The sequence below is a fragment of the Syngnathoides biaculeatus genome, chromosome 22 (genome assembly GCF_019802595.1).
Source record: "Syngnathoides biaculeatus isolate LvHL_M chromosome 22, ASM1980259v1, whole genome shotgun sequence".
Classification (NCBI taxonomy): Eukaryota; Metazoa; Chordata; class Actinopteri; order Syngnathiformes; family Syngnathidae; genus Syngnathoides; species Syngnathoides biaculeatus.
The window spans coordinates 9,554,518-9,576,902 of NC_084661.1; the positions used below are offsets into that span (position 1 = coordinate 9,554,518).

Genomic DNA, 22,385 nt, shown 5'->3' on the forward strand with positions numbered 1-22,385 from the left:
AATTGTGTGCCGTCTTTCTTTGTAAATATCTCTTGTTTCAATGTGGGTACTAGCGGCTTTTACACAGCTGTGGTTTATGTATGTACCAAATGGTATTTCCTTTACAAATGTACTGAGTGAGGCTTATAACCAGGTGCACTCTGTAGGCCGGGAATTATGGTAATTTTGTCTTATTTCCAAACATGATGTGAGAAGAATGGGCGTTGGTCCTTTTGTGTTATAAAGACCAAACTGACCAGACCATGATAGTTTTATCTCTAGCACCAAACCAGCACTGCCCGCTGCTGGTAACCCCCCTTTCACACTGTGCTTGTACTACTTCTGATTTGGCAGTCATGGCAGGAACTTCCTAAATTCTTTGATCGTTTTACTGTTAAAACCACCTTATTTGCTCAGTGTGAAAGAGTTAAAAGTTGTGCGCTGGTGTATAAAGATTAAAAGGTGTGAATTTTGCCTGCACCTCTGAATAACTTGCATCACTTTCACAAGGAGACTGTACCACTTCTTGTTTGTCCAAAAATCCAGAATTTCTTCTTTACTGAACTAAGTGGGACCTTTTGAAGTAAAAGAAATTTTAGAACGCCAGTCATAATTTTGTCCCTAGCTCTGAACTAGCATTGGCACCAGTTTTTGAATATCTAAAACAATCTGTGCCTGACAGGTTGCTTCAAACAAAAACAAAAAATAATAATTTTTCTTTTTGTTTTAGCCACCTGACATGATCATCAAAGCCACTTCAGTCCATGTGATGCATTTCCCCTATCCCATCCCTGAAGCCCCACTAATCCACAACCCACTCACCCCCTCCCCTTCCGCATCCAGGCCACATAAAACAACACTAATTACATTAATGCTCCACCACCCCAAACTTTTATTTTGAAGAAGAAAGCGTCTCGGTTTTTGGTCACGATGTTAATCGGTGCTCTTTAATTTATGTGTTTAGCGGCAAACGTGAAGCTGCTTTCAATATGAAAGAAATGGGTGAAGAGGAGAAGGAGGTGGTCTTCATCGGGTTGAAAGGCTTTTCTCTTCTGGTTTTGATCTTAGGCATGTTGTCAATTTTCCGGCCTAAAACTCTTATCAGATGCCTTTCTTGTAGGCCTCCTGTTTGTAGATGCTCTGCTGACTCTTTTGTGCGCCTGTGTGTGGGTCTGTGTACACTAACTCACCTGACAGTGTTCTTTTTATCCATTATTGTCATCATCTTCAGCCCCCTCCACGCTGTCGCCTTTGCCGTGGCGTGCGGCGTACCCGGCGTGCTGCTGCTGACGTACTCAGTCAACCCGCTGACGGGCTTCCTGGGCGCACTCAACATCTTGCTGTACACGTGTTGCTACACGCCGCTCAAGAGGCTCACCATCGCCAACACGTGGGCCGGTGCCGTGGTGGGCGCCATACCACCTGTCATGGGCTGGACAGCCGCCACGGGCTGCCTGGACCCAGGTACGTGCATCCAGTGAACAATGTCGAAAATTGTGTCAATGCTTTGAAAGAAGTGTAAGAACATATATACATAAGTAGATTCTATGTATTATATCTATATATGAGTGAGTCAGCAGTGTTGGCTATAGTGGGGGGGGCATAAACATCAGCGAGCGAAACTGGCGATTCGATTTTGAGTCTTTGTTGCGATTCAGTTCAATTTCAATTCGGGAGGTTATGACTCAATTTGATTGATTAAATTATTTAATAGTGATTATAATGGGCTGGACGGCTGCCACAGGCTGCCCGGACCCAGGTATCTGCATCCAGTGAAGAATGCGGAAAATGATCATTTTTGGACTGGTGAATTGATATTTTGAATTTGGAACTGAACTAGTTCCATTTTGGAATGGTTAACTCAATGTTGAACTAAGTCGCAAAGAAAATGAATTTTCCCAACACTGATTCCGTATTATTTAACTTTAAAATTGCAATTAAAAAAAATAATGCGTAATTCTCCCCCCCAATCCCTTCCCTCAACATCGTGCAGCCCTGGCAACTACCTATGTGTGCACATGTACAAAAACATGACACTCCAGTGTAAACACTGACGACCACGTCATAGGTAAGTTTCTTTCGGCTTGTCACTGTGTGACATCTCAGATGAACGCTCATATTTGGCACAATTTTTACGCCCTATGCCCATCCTGACGCAACCCCTCTCGGGGAGTGGAGGTCCCAATGGGATACGAACCCACGACCCCTGGTTTACCAAACCAATGCTTCAAAGCTATTTTTGGTCAACTTTGTTTTTGGCCATTAGGTGTAGTTCGAGGATTTGCGGAAGCGATATACACTATTGTCTCTGTGCCCTGGCAACCAGTTCAGGGTGTACCCTGCCTCCTGCCCGAAGTTAGCTGGGATACGCTCCAGCACTCCCGTGACCCTTGTGCGGATAAGTGGCTCGGAAAATGGATGGATGGAATACTGTGATGCGTCGATTCAGTATTTCTCCCCACTCCTCTGTCTGCTCATACACACTAAGCCCCGCCTCTTCCTCCCCGCAGGTGGTCTGTTGCTGGGTGGCTTCCTTTATAGCTGGCAGTTCCCGCACTTCAATGCCCTTAGCTGGAACCTGAGAGAGGACTATTCGCGCGGCGGCTACCGCATGATGTCGGTTACGCACCCAGCGATGTGTCAGCGCGTGGCCCTGCGCCACAGCGTGGCACTGGGTGGCCTGGCAGCAGCAGCGCCGGTACTCGGGGTCACCACATGGACCTTCCCCCTTGTGTCACTGCCCATCAACGCATACATTACCCTGCTGGCCTTCCGATTCTACCGGCGGGGTGACCGCGCCAGCGCCCGCAAGCTTTTCTTCTGCAGCCTTTGGCACCTTCCCATGCTGTTGCTGCTCGCGCTCACGTGCAAGAAGCCTCGCGATGACGACGACGCTAGCACGAGCTAACACAGTCGTGTGCGACGGACACATTGTTTTTGCACAAAATCATTTTTATGGCACCAGTCTGTACTGTAAATATGTATTTATAAGAGGGCCCATCACTACCTCTCTTGTAAGGCAGCGCACATCAAAGGTAGTCCATCTTGAAACCTTTCTAAACTGTACATGAAATGTTTAACATTTAATCATGATTAACAGGAATTTAATCAGCTTAATATGTTCATTTAAAAAAATAAATAAATAAAACCACTCATGTTAAACATGAAAATTTCCTTTTAATGACGAGTGGCAATTACATGGTGGTCATTTACCTGGTGACTAGCGCAAGGAGCTAGCCTAACGGTCTACTCCGTACTATCCACAATTCATCAAATGTACAGTCCTGGTAAAACATGATCCAAATCATAATCCTTTGTTCATAACAATAAAGAAACCAGTACCTTTAAATCACCTTTAACAAGCTCACAAATTAGCCAATTTGGGTGTTTACATCACTGAGATAGACTCAAATGCTCGACGCTGGCGAAACCTGATCGAAATCAGTCCTTTATTTAAAAAATAATAATAGAGAATGGACTACTTTTTGTCACCAGTTACAAACAATTGGCTAGCACAACAAGCTAACATAGCAGTCACACCCTCCATAGTACATTTTAATTCCTAGTATTCTAGCTGACAGCTAGCCGGGAAACAATTCACTGCGTGCTTCATTCTAGAACCAGATGGACTTTAATTCTTAACACAGGTGGAACAAGATCGAAATTAGTCTTTTGCGCACAAAAAAATTGCAAGACTTATCACAATTGACCAGCTAGCATCTAGAACTACAAGCTAATGCAGCAGTCTACGTCTTCACTTTATTCCACAGATAGACTCGAACACCCAACAATAATTACCTGAGATCGAAATGATAGTCATTTCCCGACAAAAGGTTGTTAAAAAAATAATCACTAGTAAGATAGCACAAGACGTTAGCCAAGCGGTCTGTATCATTACGGATAACGTCATTCTACAAACTGATAGACTGACACCAGTTAAACAAGATCCAAATTAAAAGTCCATTGTTCAATAATGATCAAAGACATCCCATTTTAAAAATAGTCTTCCTTAAAACATCCACCCTGCTTTTTGAATTTTTAAAAATCCCAATTTAACAATGCACCTGTTGGTCAACACGGGCGCCCCTTTCCGGCAGTTCAGACCGACATTTTGGTGTTCGGTTACATCGCTATCGCCGTCCCATCCTGCCGCCATAAAAGGTTGGGACGTCGTTAATGGAAGTGGGGGGGGGGGGGGTTACGTGTGAGGGTATGTCTGATGGATTTTGTCCAAGGCCGCTTGAGCTGCAGCGTCCTCGTAAAGTGCCCGAGCTGATCCGGAGTTTCATCCGAGAGGGTCAAAAGGGGATTGAGCGGACCAGCTGTTTCATCCGGAACAAAAAGACAAAACCACCCGACCTGCTCGGGGGGATCCGATGTCAACCAGCTCGGCCTAAACATTTATTTGCTTTTTTTATCATCGGCGCGGAACTCAACACGAGCTCAGCTTTTATTAGCCTCGTGCTAACTGGAAGGTAAATAACATGAAAATGTCAGCATCCTGTGAAGAATCAAGGAAAGGAGGAATCATATACTGCACAGTGTACACAATACATAAAAACGGAACGTTATTGTGTTACCGCAACATCCAATACATTTTAGTCAGCCATCTATTGTGAATTAACTTTGTTAGAACGGGAGTGAGAGGGAAAGTCGGACGATGACTTTTACTCGTTTTTACATTATTTGGTGGTGGGGAAAAAAAAGTACTTTCGTCAGACATGCAGTATATTGTAAATTAACTTTTATCAGTCTGGGGTTGAGAAGGAAAGTCGTACTGATTTTTACTCATTTTACCCAAATTAGCGATAAAAACTTAGCAACGTGATTGCTGTTATTTATTTGCGACAATTCTAGCACATATTTACGTGTTCATTTAATCGCATTCAAATTCGACATTCAGGATTATGTGAGCAGATGACAACATTTTGGTAAAACAAAAAATATATAGATTTTTGTACATTCATGTAAAAGTCAGGATCAACTAGACGAAACAACAATGACCGTTAGGAAACAAAAAATTGGACTTTTTAAAATACTTTTTGGAGCCAACAAAATATGGTTTTTAATTGTTAAAGTAATATAATCCTTGATGGGCACTTAATTAAGTTTAGTTTTTCTGACCCCCCCCCCCCTTCTGAAATGTTATATTTTGGGGGCGGTTTCTGTTTTTGAAAATCCCTCCCCGCTGACATGCATGGTTGGCACTAACAACATGGCTGGGAATTGAGAGGAGTTAGTTTACAAATTAATTTCCAGCCAGATTCCGTTTTCACTTTACGGGCTTCCAAGGTGACTCATTTAGTACATGTATTTTTTTTCCCCCAACATGAAGTGTTCATTTATCAATGGTCGCGGTAACAGAAATTTGATACATTAATCCTGGGGAGGGACAAAAAAAAAAGTTTGTTTTGTTTCATAAAGACAAGCAAATAACAAACAACAACAAAAAAATTAGACATTTGCTTATTCTCTCAATTAATGGGGGAGAGCGAAGCCAATAAATGAATGAAATGATAAATTGGTGTTATGTGTTTTTAGATAGATACAAAGACATTAAGGGTTTACTGTGCCACCTGTTACTCTTGTGTTGGGAAAAATGTCACAAATGTGCTTGTAAAAAGTCACAATGGCGCGTATGGTGTCTGTGTACATTATGTGTCTTTGAACAGCGACCTTAAAATGGGAAAACCGACAGCAATTCCTGCGCACTTGCAGCTGGATTTAATCCTGCATGGTGAGCACATTCCAACACTTAAAAAACTTCTCTTTGTTTTTTTTTTTTTGTGTGTGTGTCAAAATCTAAAAACTGTTTTTACTTTAATGTTTCTGGAAGGTTGCAACGTGATTCACACTAAATAATCTTCACATCAGCCTCTCCTAAACTTGCCGAATCAGTTTTCATATAAAATTTTGTCTGTTGTGCTCTTTATCATTAATTTAGAACATGATCTCCCCCATATGTATATAATCTAATTTGGGAATTTATATATAAAAGTGAATTTACTTGTCAAGGGCATGAGCATTCATGTTGTGTTTGTGTAGTTCTGTGGCTTTTTTACAAATCTTATGTAATGTAAAAATATACAAACTATCACTAACTGAATTAGAAATGATCCTTTTAAAAACTATTTATTAAAAATATGTTCAAGTAGTTCAGTTGTCGATGTAACGCATTATGTGCAGTCTCATGCAAGTAATGTACAAACTATGTAATTAATTAGCCACACAGGAAAATGCGAAGTTTCAAAAATTATGCAAATATTTATTCCCTCATTTCGTGCCAACTGTCGAAACTGATGTGGAAATTTACATATTTTAAAAAAAGGTTTTGGGCTCATTGTTTCCTGGAAATAATATTTGCTCACATTTTACTTGTAAAAATGACGTTGCAAAATTCTCACAGCATTAATGTAATAATTGTAGTACAATGCAGTGATATGCTTCAGTTTTAACTAAAGCAACGTGATGGACTAACAATTAAAAAAAAAAACGTTGCAACTTTTTAGCATCTCCCTTGTGAGTTTGTCAACTCCCATTTTTATTCGCCATTCATGCATAGATCTATATGTCGAAGATGATTTCCAAGGTCTCCTAAAGTCTCCTTCGGTTCTTGCCCGTACTTGACGGTCCCACGCTCGCGGCCGCGCCCCCCTCTTCCCTCACTGGCTCGCTTCCATCAGCACGCGGTTGGCTAGTCATTCCGCGCGAGGGCTGCGATTGGCCAGCGCTGCTGCCAATCATTTTCCACGCGGCTTTATAAAGCGCTGCGCTCGAAGCTGTCGGGACTCTGATGTGAGGTGAACCTGCGTCGGTGGCGTGGGTCGCTTCCAAGTTGCTAACTTTTAACACTTTTATGATCTAGCCATGAAAAAGGTTGATTAATGACCCGCTCAATGAGTGCCCACTGTCGGATACAGTTTTATAAATTATTCGCTTGACACCGAATTCGCCGAGTTTGAGTCTCCAGTTTCCAGGTGAACCATGAGCGCGGTCCGTCGAGGAGGATTACCGGAGTGACGGGAGGCGACATGCCCCGCTGGGACGTGCCTGTGACCGGGGAGGCTTATGGAATATAGCCCGCCGCGTCCCAGCCCGTGTTGCCGTTTCCCCGGCGCCGTCAAGAAGAAGGCGCTCCTTCTCAGCATCATGCTCTTCATCTGGATGTTCGTGCTCTACTCCTGCGTGGGTCCCTGCTCCACGGGAGTGCTGCTCGACTCGCCCCGGGACCGGGACCGAGACCGCGACCGGGACGGCTCCGAGCGCGCCGACCTGCTCTCCCGGCTTCGGTGGGAGGACGTGGACTACTACGAGGAACCGGCGGCCGCCCGCGGCGCCGCGTCCCGGGACTTGCTGCTCACCGACGCCGCCCCGGAGCCCAGCGCCATGTCGAGCTTCTCCAACGGCGCCGGGAGCAAGAAGCTGCCCCAGGCGATCATCATCGGGGTGAAGAAGGGAGGCACCCGGGCGCTGCTCGAGTTTCTGCGGGTACACCCGGACATCAGGGCCGTGGGGGCCGAGCCGCACTTCTTCGACCGCAACTACGACAACGGCCTGGAGTGGTACAGGTAAGAACCCCAACACGACCCCTCGGATTTGACAATTTCCACAACAGTCACGTTATAGCATTTAAATAATAATAATAATAATAATAATAATAAAAAAACAATTTCTCATTTACCTTCATGGTAATACAGTTGAGCATGAATTTAATGACACTTTAACGCAATAAGAATAACTTTGGCACAAACAGCAAAACACTTTTGCAGCAGTTTTGCATAATTTCGTAGCAGTTTTGATCCATTTCTACAATGATATTCACCCGCCACAATCCACCTCCTATTAACTTACAACTTCGCTTTGACCATTTAACATAAGTTCAATGGGACTCAAATGCAAACGGATGCTTTTTGACGTTGTTTTGCGTACACTTTTGCAGGTTTTGCATCATTTTTAATGCATATATCACATTTCCGGTATCCCTCACTAGTATCCACACCCAACTAAATACGACTTTACGTAATTTACGAATTAAAATGAATTTATTGACCCTTGCCATGAATGCAAAATGAAGAGTTGTACACCGATTAAGGTGTGTGAAGGTGCGCGCGCGCGTGTGTTTGTGTGCAGATTCCAAATCTTGTTCAGATGTGCAGCGTGCACTGATCTCTGTTGGACGCGTTGCAACACTGCAGCTCTTGTGGCTTTTTTCTTATAAACACTTGGGCATGTTTTGCTCTACAGCTTTCTTTTGGCACGGTTTGCATTGAAAATTTTAAATTGTTCCAATTTTTTTTATAGGCCACAAATGTGTCAATTTGTTTGAGGGGCTGGCAAAGGGGGGGAAGGCTGCATCTGAAAGACAAAGCCAAGAGTGCACAATGAGAGTCACAAATAATTCATAACAATGTCCTTGTTGTTTACATGACATTTTTTTTTACATGCTTGGTCGATTAATCTCCCTTTAATATTTTTATTCCTGGTCTTTTAAAGTATATCTGCTTTTTAAAATTTGTTCTGCGTTAGTCATTTATTTCATGTGACAATGTAACATGTATGTAACTACGTTTTTTTTTTTGTCTCAGAACAAAATCTTAAAAGTAAATACTGTACTGAGATTGAAATTCATCAGGATTAACATTTAAAGTAAACATAATGGTGGCTTTGACAGATCGGAGTGCGGTTTGTACTTCTCACTTAAATGTGAGGTTTTTTTTGTTTTGTTTTTTATTTTAATGTCCACTATATATACAGTATATCTAAAAAGACATTCCACAGATGTTGCATCAGTTTCTAATTAAGATTTAAGGGGTGTGTATATGGCATCATAGTTTATGATGAAATAAATCATGTATTTATTACATGACACACACACACCACACACACACACATATATACCGAGTGTGTGTGTATATATATGATGCATGGTATGCTTGTGTTTTCCTCTTCTGCCTCACAAAGCTGAGGTTCGTAGTTCAAATCCTAGCTGTGGCTTTTGTGCGTGGAGTTTCCATGTTAGGTTCATTTAAAAACTCTAAATTGTCCTTGTTGGTGTTAATGTTTTGTTTTGTTTTGTTTTTTTTAACTGGCGATCAGTTCAAAGTGGACCCCAGCTCTTAGCCAAATCAATTTGGATAGGCTCCAGCTCAAACCTGACCCTGATAAGGGTAAGCGGTTTTGGAACTGGACGGATCTCCATTGTGTTTTGTTTCGGAGGTAAAAAAAAAAACAAAAGTTGGAATCGTGTCTGCTCACAGCCAGCAAGGTGTCGCTTGTATATCCACTACGCTCTTTCACTGCTTTTTTTCATACACTAAAGAGACAAAACATTTACGTGTTTTCCCGTAACACATTCGGTCTGTGCCAAGGAGGTCACGCGCGAAGGCCTCCCCTCGCGTGAAAAAAGAGCATGATGGACTGCGTGCGAACCAGGGCACATTTGTCCTCTGCGTTTCCATTTTCTCTTTGCACCTGTTGGCCGGCTTCGAGTGTGTGGCCGGCTAACGTTAACATGCTAGCATCGAGCAAAGCCCGCGTGTAGAGAAATAGCAAGTATTGTAATACTATCATAGTATAGTCACAGGAGTGTTTTAATATGTATATTGTTAATCGTGAGGAATGTAGCTCGGAAAAAGTGACCCATTATTCTTGAGTGAAATGATAAGGAATTAAGTCATCGTCGTAGTCATAAAAATAATTAGAATAACTAATGTTTAATATTTGATTAAGGTGTCTGTATTTGTTGGGAAAATGTTTTTTTTTTTTTTTTCTAAAAGTCAATTTGTACAAATAAATGCCTGGTACCATCAGCAGTTGAACTCTTGTCAATGCAAAAGTGGATTTATTTCACAAAATTGACAAATTAATCTCAAAGTAAACAATAAGAAATCCAGTACCGGGTAAAAACATATTATTAGATAAATTAAAATTTAAAAAATATTTTTCATGCAAAAAAATCAGTTTGGAAAAGTCAGTTTGTACAAATAAAAGGCTTACCCCCCCCCCAAAAAAAAAAAAAAACGTTTAACTAAATGGCTCACACTGGGAGCTGTAACTAATTTTATGACCACCGTATTATACTAGAGGTGATTTATTCCACAAATTGCCAGCAGGAAAAATGCCCATCAATAGTGTCGAAAGAAATATGAAATAAAAGCAATCGCTGCATCTCTGTATTTATTTTGGGGTGCCGGCTAAAAACCCGATGATGAGGTTTAGCTTTTGAACTTTAGAAAGCCAGAGTCCACCCTCCTCTCTTCCCGTGACGCATCCGGGACAGTCCTGCATGGCTGCGTGCTCTTTTATTCATCCTCTGCGGGGTGCGCTTAAGTTTCCCGGCAGGTGACCCCTGTCCACTGTCTGTAGCCCGTGACCTTCCTTCCCTTAACCACCCCCACCTCCCAAAAAAGAGGCCACCTGCTCCTTTTGTTTACTTTTTGCCCAGTCTCTCAAAAGCATCAAACTGTCGCACTTCCTCCTGTGGCGCCATTTTGCCAACAGTGGAGGTTTGCGCGGTCGTCGGTGCGGAACCTTAGTCGGAATGCTCCGCGGCTATCGACCTCGGCCTCGATTGGGGAATGTGCTGGGCCACACTGCCGTCTGTTGACCATCTAACCACTGGACATAATGTTTGATATGTAGGCAGGGAGCCCCCATAGTAAAACCATATTGCTTTATCGCCATACCGCAATGCAACCGTGCTGCCATACCACGTCACCTATGATGATGTCACACTTGTGTCTGCAGTGAACGGAGCAATCGCCATATTCCCTCATGGCCATCCCTCAGTACCGCCATGGAGTCATCCTACCCAGACGCAAATTTTTGAGCGACTAATGATTTTTTATTTTTTTTTGGAGTCGTCTTTATTGAGATGACCGTCAAAGTTGATTAATCAGTGATGTCATTGGTGTCGGCAGTCGCCAACCATGTACCGGTTTCATGCAAAGACATATTTCAACGAACAAGCGTTGAAACAAATGGAAACAATTAAAATACAAGTCAAAACTCCTGTAAAAATTGGTCACTCGTAAGATCTTTTTATTCTTTCGGCTTGTCCCGTTGTCTTTTTCCATCTAAGCCTATCTCGTGCATCTTCTTCTTTAACACCCACTGTACTTAGTGCTTATGTCCTCCCTCACAACATCCTTCAACCTTTTCTCTGGTCTTCCTCTCGCTATTTTGCTCTTTCCGCTTCATCCTCAGCAGCCTTCTACCAATATACTCACTCTTCTCGCCTCCGAACATGTCCAAACCATCAAAGTGTGCTCTCTCCAACCTTGTCTCCAAAACATCCAGCTTTGGCTGTCCCTCTAATGAGCTCGTTTCTAATCCTATGCAACCTGCTCACTCCAAGCGAGAATCTCAACATCTTCATTTCTGCTCCCTCCTGTTTTGCTTCCTGTTGTTTCTTCAGTGCCACTGCCTCTAATTCGTACGTCATGGCCGGCCTCACCACTGTTTTATAAACTTTGCCCTTCATCCTAGCGGAGACTCTTCTGTCACATAGAACACCAGACACCTTCCGCCAAGTGTTCCAGCCCGCTTGGACCCGTTTCTTCACTTCTTTACCACACTCTCCATTGCTCTGTATTGGTGACCGTCAAAGTCGATTAATCAATAACGTCATTTATATTTTTTCAGCACAGTAACAGCAGTTTCCAACCTTTTACCGGTTTCATGCAAAGATATATTTGAACAAACAAGCGTTGAAACAAATGGAAACAATTAAAATACAAGTCAAAACTGCTGTGAAAATTAGGCTCTCGTAAGATGAGATCTCAAAAACCTGATGAGCAATTCGTCGACTTGAAGCGTTAAGCATCAATGCCGATTGGCAAAGTCTCAAACTCTTACTCATAAACAAGACTCATCTGGATTGGAACTTAAAAACCTTCAACCGGACCAATGATCTCATACTGATTCTGTAACGGCGTTGTTATTGCCTTCTTGACTTCTGGCCATATTTCCCTAGGGCCTAAAAACATCACATCCGGATTTCTACTTTCAGATCCTCAACTGGACGGATGTCACAGTGTTTCCGTGGTGGATGCAACTATCGCTGCATTGCCTTGAGGCCATACTTCCACACACTACACACATGCGACGCACTGTAATTGGCCTTTGTGACTGGGAAGCGGTTTAACCGCTTGATAAATCCCGTCACGAGGGGCTTCCGTTCGCATCCAAATTCCAGAACGTCCGGATTCACTAACAGCGGGCGATCTGCTCGGATGAACGGGTCTCTGTATCAGTCATTTTTAGTTTCCAAAGGAGTGGGCTTTTATGTTGAATTGTTTCACAGCGCCCCTGCCCCCACCCCACCCCAAACACATACACTCACACCCGCGCTGTTCCCCCATAGTGTGAACCCGCTCATTCACAGTCCTCCAGCTCTCTGTGTCATGCTTGACCCGTCCAATGTGGGGGTGGTGCTCCCTGCAGGCCTCGCTGACCACAAGTGTGCCCCTCAAACCCCCCCTTTGGTCAGCATGTAGCCCCCCCAGCACACACACTTGCTGCCTAAGCTGCCATTACAAGTGGTTAATTGTGAAAGCGGGGGACCCCACCTCAAGCCCCCCATCCCACACCCATAGGGACAATATGGCCACCTCACACGCAAACCCACACAAACACTAGTGTTTTGTTAACGCAATCAACAATAAAAACACAAACCCTCCCTGTGTGTCCCCAACAAATTAGTCTCATTTTTAACGAGGTGATAATTCAGACGCCAGTGCGCAACCCCCCCACTCCCCGTCTTTCCCCAAACGTCACCCCCCCGTAGTAAACTGCTAAATAAACACACCATAATGCGTCAAATTGCTGCTTTTCCCAGAGGCTGCGCTAATATTAATAGTAATAACGCGCGCATTAGTCATTATTGCCAGTCATTGACAATGTTTGGTCTCCACATCCAAAGAAGAGGAAGAGGGGAACGTTACGACAGTCAACCTGTGAAGTTGCACTTCTCGTCCCAGGTACAAAATCCCAGAGGTGGCCCTTAGGCTGTGGGAGGGGTCTCCCGAGGTTTCCGCGAGCCTGGAAGTAAAAGTGGGAAGCTCATTAGAAGGCCTCCCCGCCGTCCACACGTCTTCCCTCAAGTACGTGCGCGCCGCTGTACCAGAAAACTGGGTTAACACCAGGAGCGGGTCACCTGTATGTGAGCCAGCTAGTGGCCGCTTTCAGGTCTAGAAACCCGAAACCCAAAAGTGAAACCAAAAGTTGACGGGGAAAACCGATTGTTGCTTACCTGTCTTCACTGCCAGTTACGGGTGATGCAAAACAAAGCAGCCCTGCCAACAGTTATCCCCCACATACTTCCTGTGTGTGGGGGTGGGGGGGGTGGCATGTGCTTTTTCATCTTTTATTCATCTTCACCGCACTAAGATCAAGGCGTCGCATGTCTCCTGGTGCATGTCAATTGTCAGGAAACGCGCACACACAAGCTGACTCTTCACCTGCATCCCCCTCGCACAGCTCGCTGGTTTTGTCACAGCCGCTGAGAGCTAACTCCTTGTCAAACCTGACCGTCAGTGTCTGCTTTTATCAGAACTTGTGGATGGGTGCCAGTTGTTTTGAAAACAAATTCATTTTGAGAAGGCAAAACCAAAAAGTATGAGGTTGACTTTGAGTCATTTGCATTATTCAATTACGTTACACAACGTCGCTGTCTCGCCTCTGTTACCTTCCTGGTATGATCTCCAAAGTCTTTCAACTTCTCAAAACCAAACAAAAGCAAACCTTCGAAAATCAGGCGACCAATTACTCCTTGGTCGACCCCACCCACGTTAGCGCTGGGTACTTCTGGGCCGCCGCGGTTACAAGCTACAGTGAAGAAAATAAGTATTTGAACACCCTGCTATATTGCAAGTTCTCCCACTTAGAAATCATGGCAGGGTCTGAAATTTTCATCGTAGTGCATGTCCACTGCGAGAGAGATAATCTAACAAAAAATCCAGAAATCACAATGTATGATTTTTTTAAAAAATTTGTGTGATACAGCTGCAAAAAAGTATTTGAACACCTGTCTATCAGCTAGAATTCTGACCCTCAAAGACCTGTTAGTCCACCTCCACTCCATGTATTCTCCTGAATCAGATGCACCTGTGTAAGGTCGTTAGCTGCATAAAGACACCTGTCCACCCCATACAATCAGTAAGACTCAAACTTGGCCAAGACCAAAGACACCAGAGACAAAATTTGGTCGTGGCTGGGTCTTTCAACATGACAATGACCGGAAGCACATAGCCAGGAAAACCAAGGCGTGGCTCCGTAAGAAGCATATCAAGGTTCTGGTGTGGCCTAGCCAGTTTCCAGACCTAAACCCAATAGAAAATCTATGGAGGGAGCTGAAACTCTGTGTTTTTCTCAGCGACAGCCCAGAAACCTGTCTGATCTAGAGAAGATCTGTGTGGAGGAGTGGGCCAAATCCCTCCCTCACTGTGTGCAAACCTGGTTGACAACTACAGGTTTGACCTCTGTAATTGCAAACAAAGGATAAGTACTAAATATAAACATTGTTTTTCTCATGTGTTCAAATACTCATTTGGAGTTGTATGACACAAATAGATTGTTAAAAAAAAAATCATACGTCGTGATTTCTGGATTTTTCTTATTAGCTTATCTCTCTCACAGTGGACTTGCACCTACGATGAAAATTTCAGACCCCTTCATGATTTCTAAGTGGGAGAAGTCGCAATAAAGCAGGGTGTTCAAATACTTCTTCTCTACACTGTACAGGCACTCCTGCCGTGTGCTTTAAGAGGACGCACGTTGACTACTTATGGAATTGGATCATTTGAGCCAGTCACAAGTCGACTGCAACCCCAACCACAATCATGTGTGCGCTCTATTTATGTCTTAACTACTTTCTGATGTCTCCTCCAAGACATGGTGTGGCCTCGTCGAGCCTCATTTTGTATTTTTTTGCTCGTTCAACAGCCCGATGATGGATGGGATGGGTTGCAGCGGTCGGGGTCGGCTCCGGTTTGGGTCGGTGGGGAGGGTCAGCGCGTTCCCAGACTGCTGTGACACAGTGCGACCGTTTTGAAGCTGCATTTATCTACCAGATCAGCAGTTTGGCAGAGACCGCGTGTCTCCTTAAAGGGGAAATCCCGACTCCTTTTATATTTTCTTGTTGAAAAGCTTCTGTATGAGGCCTTTAGTTGTATCGCACTTAGTAGCACACTCCTCGCTCACCGGATTTCAGTTGAGGCATGGAACAAAATGGGCAGTTTGTAGGAGTCAGGTATGCAAAAGACTGTTTTCGACTGACGTCACACACCTTCCGATTTAGAACGCGAGCACCATTTTGGTTTGGTGAATTCAAGTATACAAACAGTAACTAAGCAGGAATTATTTCAGAAAGGCGTATGATTGGGGGCGCACTGCTATGTTATCGGTTGCTCAAACGAAAGTGGGCGTTGTAAAGGGTCCTTTCTTTCGACTGCCAGGTGCGATCAAGAACCAGTGCGAGAAAACGGAGCAGTTAGCAACCAGTGCGAGAAAACGGAGCAGTTAACAACCAAACGGCGACAACTGTGGCCGTCTCGTATTAGCAGAACCAATCTAGCAGCAAAGTCATTCCCTTACGTCCGAGTTTGCTCGGAGCATTTTGTTCTTAGTAAGTATTGTATACCTTTTGGAATTTCCCACCAACTTAGTAATAACTAAGTTCTGTGAAGGAGAAGTTTTCTTTCGGTACAAGGGCCTACATAATACTCGTGTATGAATGCGATGCATGTCTCCAAAATCTGTATTTTCTGTTTTATTATAATGAGTTTGCAAAAACGAGTTACTTCACCACTAGCTGTTTTGTGAGTTGAGTTAAAAATGTAACCGTGAAGTGGAGAAAAAGTTGCTTGGCGTCCCGGTCGAACCTCTCTCTCTCTGTAACAAAAATAATAATCTACACCTCTTTCGTTGGTATAATCAACATAATTTAACACAACGCTGACTATAATCACGCGGTACACTAACCTGGTGGAGACAAAGGTTGCTTACATTGGATACCGGCGCGTGACGAACGCAGCCATTGATGAATTGGTTGTAGGCCTCCAGACCTTTGCAATTCTTTAGTTGGTCCACGTTATAAGCGCTTGTCGAGAAGAGGAGCGAGTTGACGACGTCTGGATAGGTTTACCGACGGCCACCGTTGTGTGCTCCATTTGTGTTTCTCCAAGGCATGTGGGTCGATATTGTCGATCAAAGCGCACTTCTTGTCGTAATAGTTTCTTGAAACAACATCTAATGAGCCCCGATAACTTTCCAAAGTCTTTCTAGCCATCATGCGTCACTTTTAACAGTCGTACAGACATTTGTGTAACTCCGATCTGTATGCAAAAGCCAGAGAGCAAACAGCGCGTCAGTAGAGTGAACCCAACCAACGTGGCCAGGTGCCCCGGATGTAGTTACGTGGTCCAAAACAGTCTATTACTGTACTGCATTTTTCAATTCTCAACTACATTGATGCCTTTAGGTACAACTTTAATTAGTTACTGTATGTGACCAGTGTTGTCTCTCAAACCACTTGTATTCCCAACATAATTTACAAACACAGGAAATAAGAGCACAAAACGCAACGGCACCTAATGTATTGTTCCTCCATGTTCGTTTATTAGCAAAGCGCTTTAATCAGGCTCTACTGCCATGAACTATTTATCCTTCCACTGTACGTAGACTAGTGTAACTCGTGTAGCGGGTGGATGTTGTGAGAATTGCTATCGCCATCTAGCGGCGGGTGTCCAAAGCACACTCGTATCTCAAAATTTTTATGTTATTTGAAGAGGAAAAAAATTGGCCAAGCAATGAAAAAGCACCATTGGTCATTCTCTAGACTGTAGTAAAAAAATATATATAATTTTGTATTTTTTTTTCATTGATTCAGTTGTTTTTAATCACACTCAATAGGAGAGCCTTCACTCCACAGGTTTGAACTTGTTCAAAGGGCAACATATTTCCTTAGATATGCCCTTTAGGGAGAACTATTTCTTTACTAGGTAGGCCTCAACTTATAGTGTTTAAAAAGTGTATTTTTTTCCCACCGGGCAAGAAAAATGATGACGTGGCAAAGATCAAAGCATAAGTGTTCTGTCGGGGTTAAGCCGATGTCAGCCCTATACTGCTAACATTTGGATGATATCAAGGGATAACAATATATGTCCTCTTTCCGTGGCATTTGGTTTCAAAGGCAATTCATGGAGGAATTGACATTTGTAGCTACGCAAACGGGCGCGACTCCAAAACGCGACGTCTCGCGCGCTTTGGATTTACGAGCGACGCCGCGCTCCGCGGTTAAACTCCGTGTCGGCGCAGACTTTTATTTCACGACGTCTGGCTTCTGTTTGTGCTCAAGTGCCACTTTATAAAATATACAGCAGAAGCCTTCAGTGGCTGCGTTCTGATGATGAATGCGCACAATAAAGCTTCCCCGTACGAACTCTTGCTTCTAAAAGCACGTCGAGTGTCCCCTTTCAAACATTTGCATACGTTCAATATGTTTGATGTGAACAATCGAGTGGCGTTTAAGGTTCTCATTGGCTCCTTCAACAACCAAAAAAAAAAAATCCTTGTCTCCCACTTGATGTTCATGTGAATGATCTGGATAAGGATGAGAGGCTCTCAAGAAGAAAGGGAGCCTTTCAGTGCTCGTTTCCTCCTTCCCCTCTCGAGAGATGTCACTTTGCCGTCGGACCTATGGAGCCTGCCGGGAAATCTCGGGGATCAATGGAGGCGGGAATGAATGTGGAGTGGCGCTCGAGTGGCTTTTGGATCCCACTCAAGTGTTGATGGTGCTTGTGGGCGCGAGGCTGGGTTCCCCTTGAGTGGGAATTCAGGTGCAGTACCTCCAGCTTCGATACAATAGGTTCTGATTCACTTGAAGGACAAATGGTGGAGCGTCTGTTACCAAAGTCTGCTGTTCCCTAACCTTGCCTAAAATGTGATCAGTTTTGAAGAAGTGGACCTTTCCTGCAAGGTCAGAAATCGGTAAACGGAATGCAGGGGGAATGTGAAGTGCTGCCAGTGTCCCACTCGAAAGGCTTTTTGATCCCGTTCAAATGTCGGCACTTGTGGGAACGAGTCGTCATCGTTTTAATTGGAATTAAAGGGGCAAAAAAAAGAAGACAAAGTGTCATCCTGCCTTTTTCGAGGCTACAATAACCCGCCCGCTTATTTGCTTGCATTCAAACACAACAAACCCCACCACCATTTGACATTCAAATGCATTCAGGATCCAAACCCAAGCGACAACCTTTTGTATCAAACACAAGCCGGGCCTCGGTGGCCCATTATCATCCAATCAAACGCGACAGGAGGAAGACGGACACATCAGACAGAAATAACCCACTTCCTGTCTGTTTATCTCAGTCGGGACCCGGTGGGTGGTGGGGGGGGGATGCAAGGGTGGTGGCGGCCAACCTCCGTTTGATGGCGTCATGTGACAAGAGCCGCTGCTTTGTCTCTTATCGTTGCTTTAGACTTTTTGTTTTGTTTTGAGGGAAGTCACCGTTAGTTTCTCATCCACGTAAACGTCCTCGGCGTCGGGATGCTTTCGCGTGTTCCACTTGAAGCGCACCCCTTGAAAGGGTTCTCCTCGATAAGCGGCTCTTGTGCGCGCCTCAGACCTTTTCGCCGGCGTGGACAATGGTTCCGCTTTTGAAAGGGCGGTAAAGAAACACAAGAGCTCGCTGACAGCATCTTTTAAGAGCATCAGCTCATAAATCACGAGAGGAGAATGGGTATTGTTTTCACTAAGAACCAAACGCCGCCTGGTCTCTTTTCTCCACTTTTCTGGCAACACAGAAAAGTCAGAGGTGAATATTTTTTTTGTTTTGTTCGAGGGGGCTCTTCTCGTGGAATTTGGCTTTTTTTTTTTTTTTTTTAACTGTTTCGCCATCCAAGCGCCCTCTTTTTTGCCGTTCCCGCGATCGCAAATGCCTTTGAGGGATTCGTGCCGCTCGGATCAGCATAAACGCTAACCCGAGAGTCTGCGCCATCGAGTCGGATTAAACTTTTTTTTGCTCTTACATTTTAGTCAGGAACAACACGAGCATCTCCATAAAGTTGAGTCATGAAGATGAAAAATGAGTATTTAGTTTCAACATTTCTAATGCTTCTTGCTCTTTTCATATCATTTGTATGTTTATATGGTTTCTAAAATGTTATTCCACTTAATAGCAGAGTCCTCGCTCACTGGAGGACTCACTTATCAGTCCATTCTTTGTGTTGTGGTTCATTTATAAATTCCTCATTCAGTCTTTGCAAAAAGAGAGATGTCTTGAGAGTAAGTGATCATGCTAATGCTGGAAGCTAATTGGTTGAACCTAACAACTAATTGCTTTTTGACTCCAATGAGGCTAAGTGGAGCTCGGTGAGTCATTGATCACAAATGCAGTCCATCTACTTGATTACATGACACAAAGTGGCTAAACTTCCATCTCTCGTCCTGGCAGGGATCTGATGCCCAAGACCCTAGAGGGCCAGATCACCATGGAGAAGACCCCCAGTTACTTTGTGACCAAAGAGGCGCCCGCCCGGATCTCGGCCATGTCGCGAGACACAAAACTGATCGTGGTCGTGCGAGACCCGGTCACCCGAGCCATCTCGGACTATACGCAGACGCTGTCCAAGAAGCCGGACATTCCGTCCTTCGAGAGCCTCACCTTCAAGAACAGGACTACGGGGCTCATTGATACGTCTTGGAGCGCCATCCAGATCGGTATCTACGCCAAGCACCTGGACAACTGGCTGCAGTACTTCCCCATGGAGCAAATCCTGTTTGTGAGCGGCGAACGGCTCATCAGCGACCCGGCCGGCGAGCTGGGGCGCGTGCAGGACTTCCTGGGCCTCAAGCGCATCATCACTGACAAACACTTCTACTTCAACCAGACCAAGGGCTTCCCGTGCCTCAAGAAGGCCGAGGGGAGCAGCAAGCCCCATTGCCTGGGCAAAACCAAAGGGCGCACCCACCCCGACATCCGCCCCGAGGTGGTGCGCCGCCTCCGAGACTTCTACCGGCCCTTCAACATGAAGTTCTACCAGATGACTGCGCACAACTTTGGCTGGGATTGATGGGAGGGAAAGACTTCTTTATCTGTATTTTTTATTATTATTACTATTATTATTATTATTATTATTATTGTCATCCCTGTAATTGAATGGTAAAATGTGGAGCTATTGCTATATATATATATCTGTATATATATAGATATAGGTATCTATATATATATGTAAAATGTACAGAAATCTATTTTATAATAATTTATTTTTATTTCCAAGCAATTAATTCACTAAGCTGCCTAACCCTAGTTTTCATAACATCTGGCTTTTTTTTTTTTCTTTTTAATGAACATTCCTCGTGTCCATTGGGCTAGCGTTTAGTCCTGCAGTCCAGTTGAGAACGTTACCGGTACAAAGAGCTCGCCGAGGTTTCCTTACTGTCGTTATAATTGCTACTACCGCTGCAATTGGTTCCATTGTTACTGTCGGTACTGTCGGTACTGTCACTGCTAGCGCTGTTATCGCCAATGACATTAGTTTTGCTGCTATCGCTACTAACACTACTACTGTCATTGTAATTGCTAGTATTGCGTACAACGATAGCGCCGCTAAAACTATTACATTGGATACAACAGCTACTAGTGACTGTAGTTTCTTTACTATTGCTAGTATCTCTAGTATTGCACTATTATTGCTACCATTGTCATAATTGTTAGTATCATTACTAATGATCCTATCACTAGTAATGCTACTAGCAATAGTATCACTTCTGTTGTTCCGATCTCTACTTTTCCGACTTTTGTTAGGACTGCAAATTGAAGCAGCTATTGCTACTTTTGGTAGTATTGCTACCATAGGCATTATCAGTACTACCATGGGTATCACTACTGTCATGATTGCTAGTACCGCTCCGATCATTACAATCACGAGTATCGCCAAAATAGTTTCTATCATTAGTTTTGCCACTTTAGGTACTATCACTACTAGCACGATGTCACTAATATGGCTAGTAATTATACCAATGCTCGCATTGCTAGTACCACTTCTAGAGTTGTCATCGCTTAATATCACATTTAACAATCTTATTGCTACTGTTCCAACTGCTAGTATTGCGACTATCGCATTTGTCCTCCAAGTTAGCTAGCAGCTAACGCTACCTTCCCAAAAGCCAACATGCGGAATAACTGGACAGATTAATCCTCAATGTGCGCTTAAAGAATAAATGCTACTTTTGCATTTTTAAGATTCTTTTTCCCCACTTGCCACTGCCGACACAAGCCAACGAGCCTCTCAAACGTTTTTGACGTTATGCTAATGGCACAATGCAACTAATGAATAAATTGATTTCCATCTGCCCTTTTTTGTTTGAAGTTTTCAAACCAATGCATATTGGGGAGGCTAAACTAGGTTAGCATCCAACATACACGTTTTATGCCTTGCTAACAAACCCCTCACGCGTCTCATGACATCTGCATAACTTTCTGCCAAAAACATTTTTCACGTATCCTGCGTATATCTTTTTTTTTTCTACTTGAATTGTTGATATGCAAGAAGGTTAATAACGTGCGGTGGTTGTTCTGTTTTTTTTTTTTTTTTTTGACCATACATTGGCAGACGTCACGTAATAAAACGTGAGGCCTGAATGTAGCAAAAAAAAAAAAAAAAGCTTTGTTGTTGTGCCTCTTAAAATTATACAATTCCTCACCTCTGACTGCTTGTTGTCTCGGTTTCGTTGCGCTTTCTCAATTCCAACGTGCGCGTTCACATTTTGTTCCCTTGGTGCAATGTTTGAAGAAGCATTTACAGTTCTGACATTCTGCGAAGAGAGACTTTCACGTTTTTTGATGGGGAGGGTCCAAGCGTGACCGCCGCAATCATGCGAAACATGAGATTAAAAAAAAAAAATTACCCTGCGCTCCCGACTGCAGTTTTTATACGGTTGAGTTTTATTCAACCTGACTTCGTTTCTTTGTTTTACCCACGACACGTGTGATGCGGAGGCTCTCGAAACTTTTTTTTTTTTTGGGGGGTGCTTGAATTTTACACACCATGCAAAATGCAGCAGCCATTTCTAGACAAATACTAAACATTCATAATATTTCTTTATATGAAGAAATAAATGAGTATATATTTTACCAAACTCTTGTGCTGTCTCTGTGACTTGTATCCCCAAATGAAGGATGCTATTCCAATGGTACTGCATTATACATTATTCTACTTCATACACATAAATACTGCAGACATACCAGTAAATACGTGACTATACTATACCTGCTAAAAAATTTCTATAGAATTCTATAAAATTTGTACAGAACAACTTGTTCTATAGAACTTTGGCTGTGATTTTCTACAGAACAATAGAATTTCTATAGAAATTCTATAGGACTTGGGTCCTAAAGTTCTAC

General features: G+C 43.5%; 2 protein-coding genes across 2 annotated transcripts in view; both read left to right on the forward strand.

Moving 5' to 3' along the window:
* The window catches only part of LOC133495137 (protoheme IX farnesyltransferase, mitochondrial), a 57,694-nt gene extending 54,545 nt beyond the window's left edge, over positions 1–3,149 (forward strand). Inside the window, exons 9-10 of the mRNA XM_061809401.1 lie at positions 1,211–1,443; positions 2,490–3,149. Coding sequence (XP_061665385.1) covers positions 1,211–1,443; positions 2,490–2,887 — 631 coding nt within the window. The 3' untranslated portion in view covers positions 2,888–3,149. The remainder of the gene's footprint in view (positions 1–1,210; positions 1,444–2,489) is intronic.
* Positions 3,150–6,755: 3,606 nt separating this feature from the next.
* hs3st3b1b (heparan sulfate (glucosamine) 3-O-sulfotransferase 3B1b) lies at positions 6,756–22,131 on the forward strand. The gene is made up of 2 exons (XM_061809403.1): positions 6,756–7,547; positions 19,434–22,131. The coding sequence occupies exons 1-2, from the start codon at positions 7,048–7,050 to the stop codon at positions 20,050–20,052; spliced, it is 1,119 nt and encodes a 372-aa protein (XP_061665387.1). The 5' UTR covers positions 6,756–7,047; the 3' UTR covers positions 20,053–22,131.
* Positions 22,132–22,385: the final 254 nt, after the last annotated feature.

Bases quoted from the DNA above. Each gene is read 5' to 3' on its own strand.
- hs3st3b1b (XM_061809403.1), top strand. From the start codon at position 7,048: ATGGAATATAGCCCGCCGCGTCCCAGCCCGTGTTGCCGTTTCCCCGGC. The intron at 7,548-19,433 runs GTAAGAACCCCA...TCGTCCTGGCAG, and splicing joins AACGGCCTGGAGTGGTACAG to GGATCTGATGCCCAAGACCC.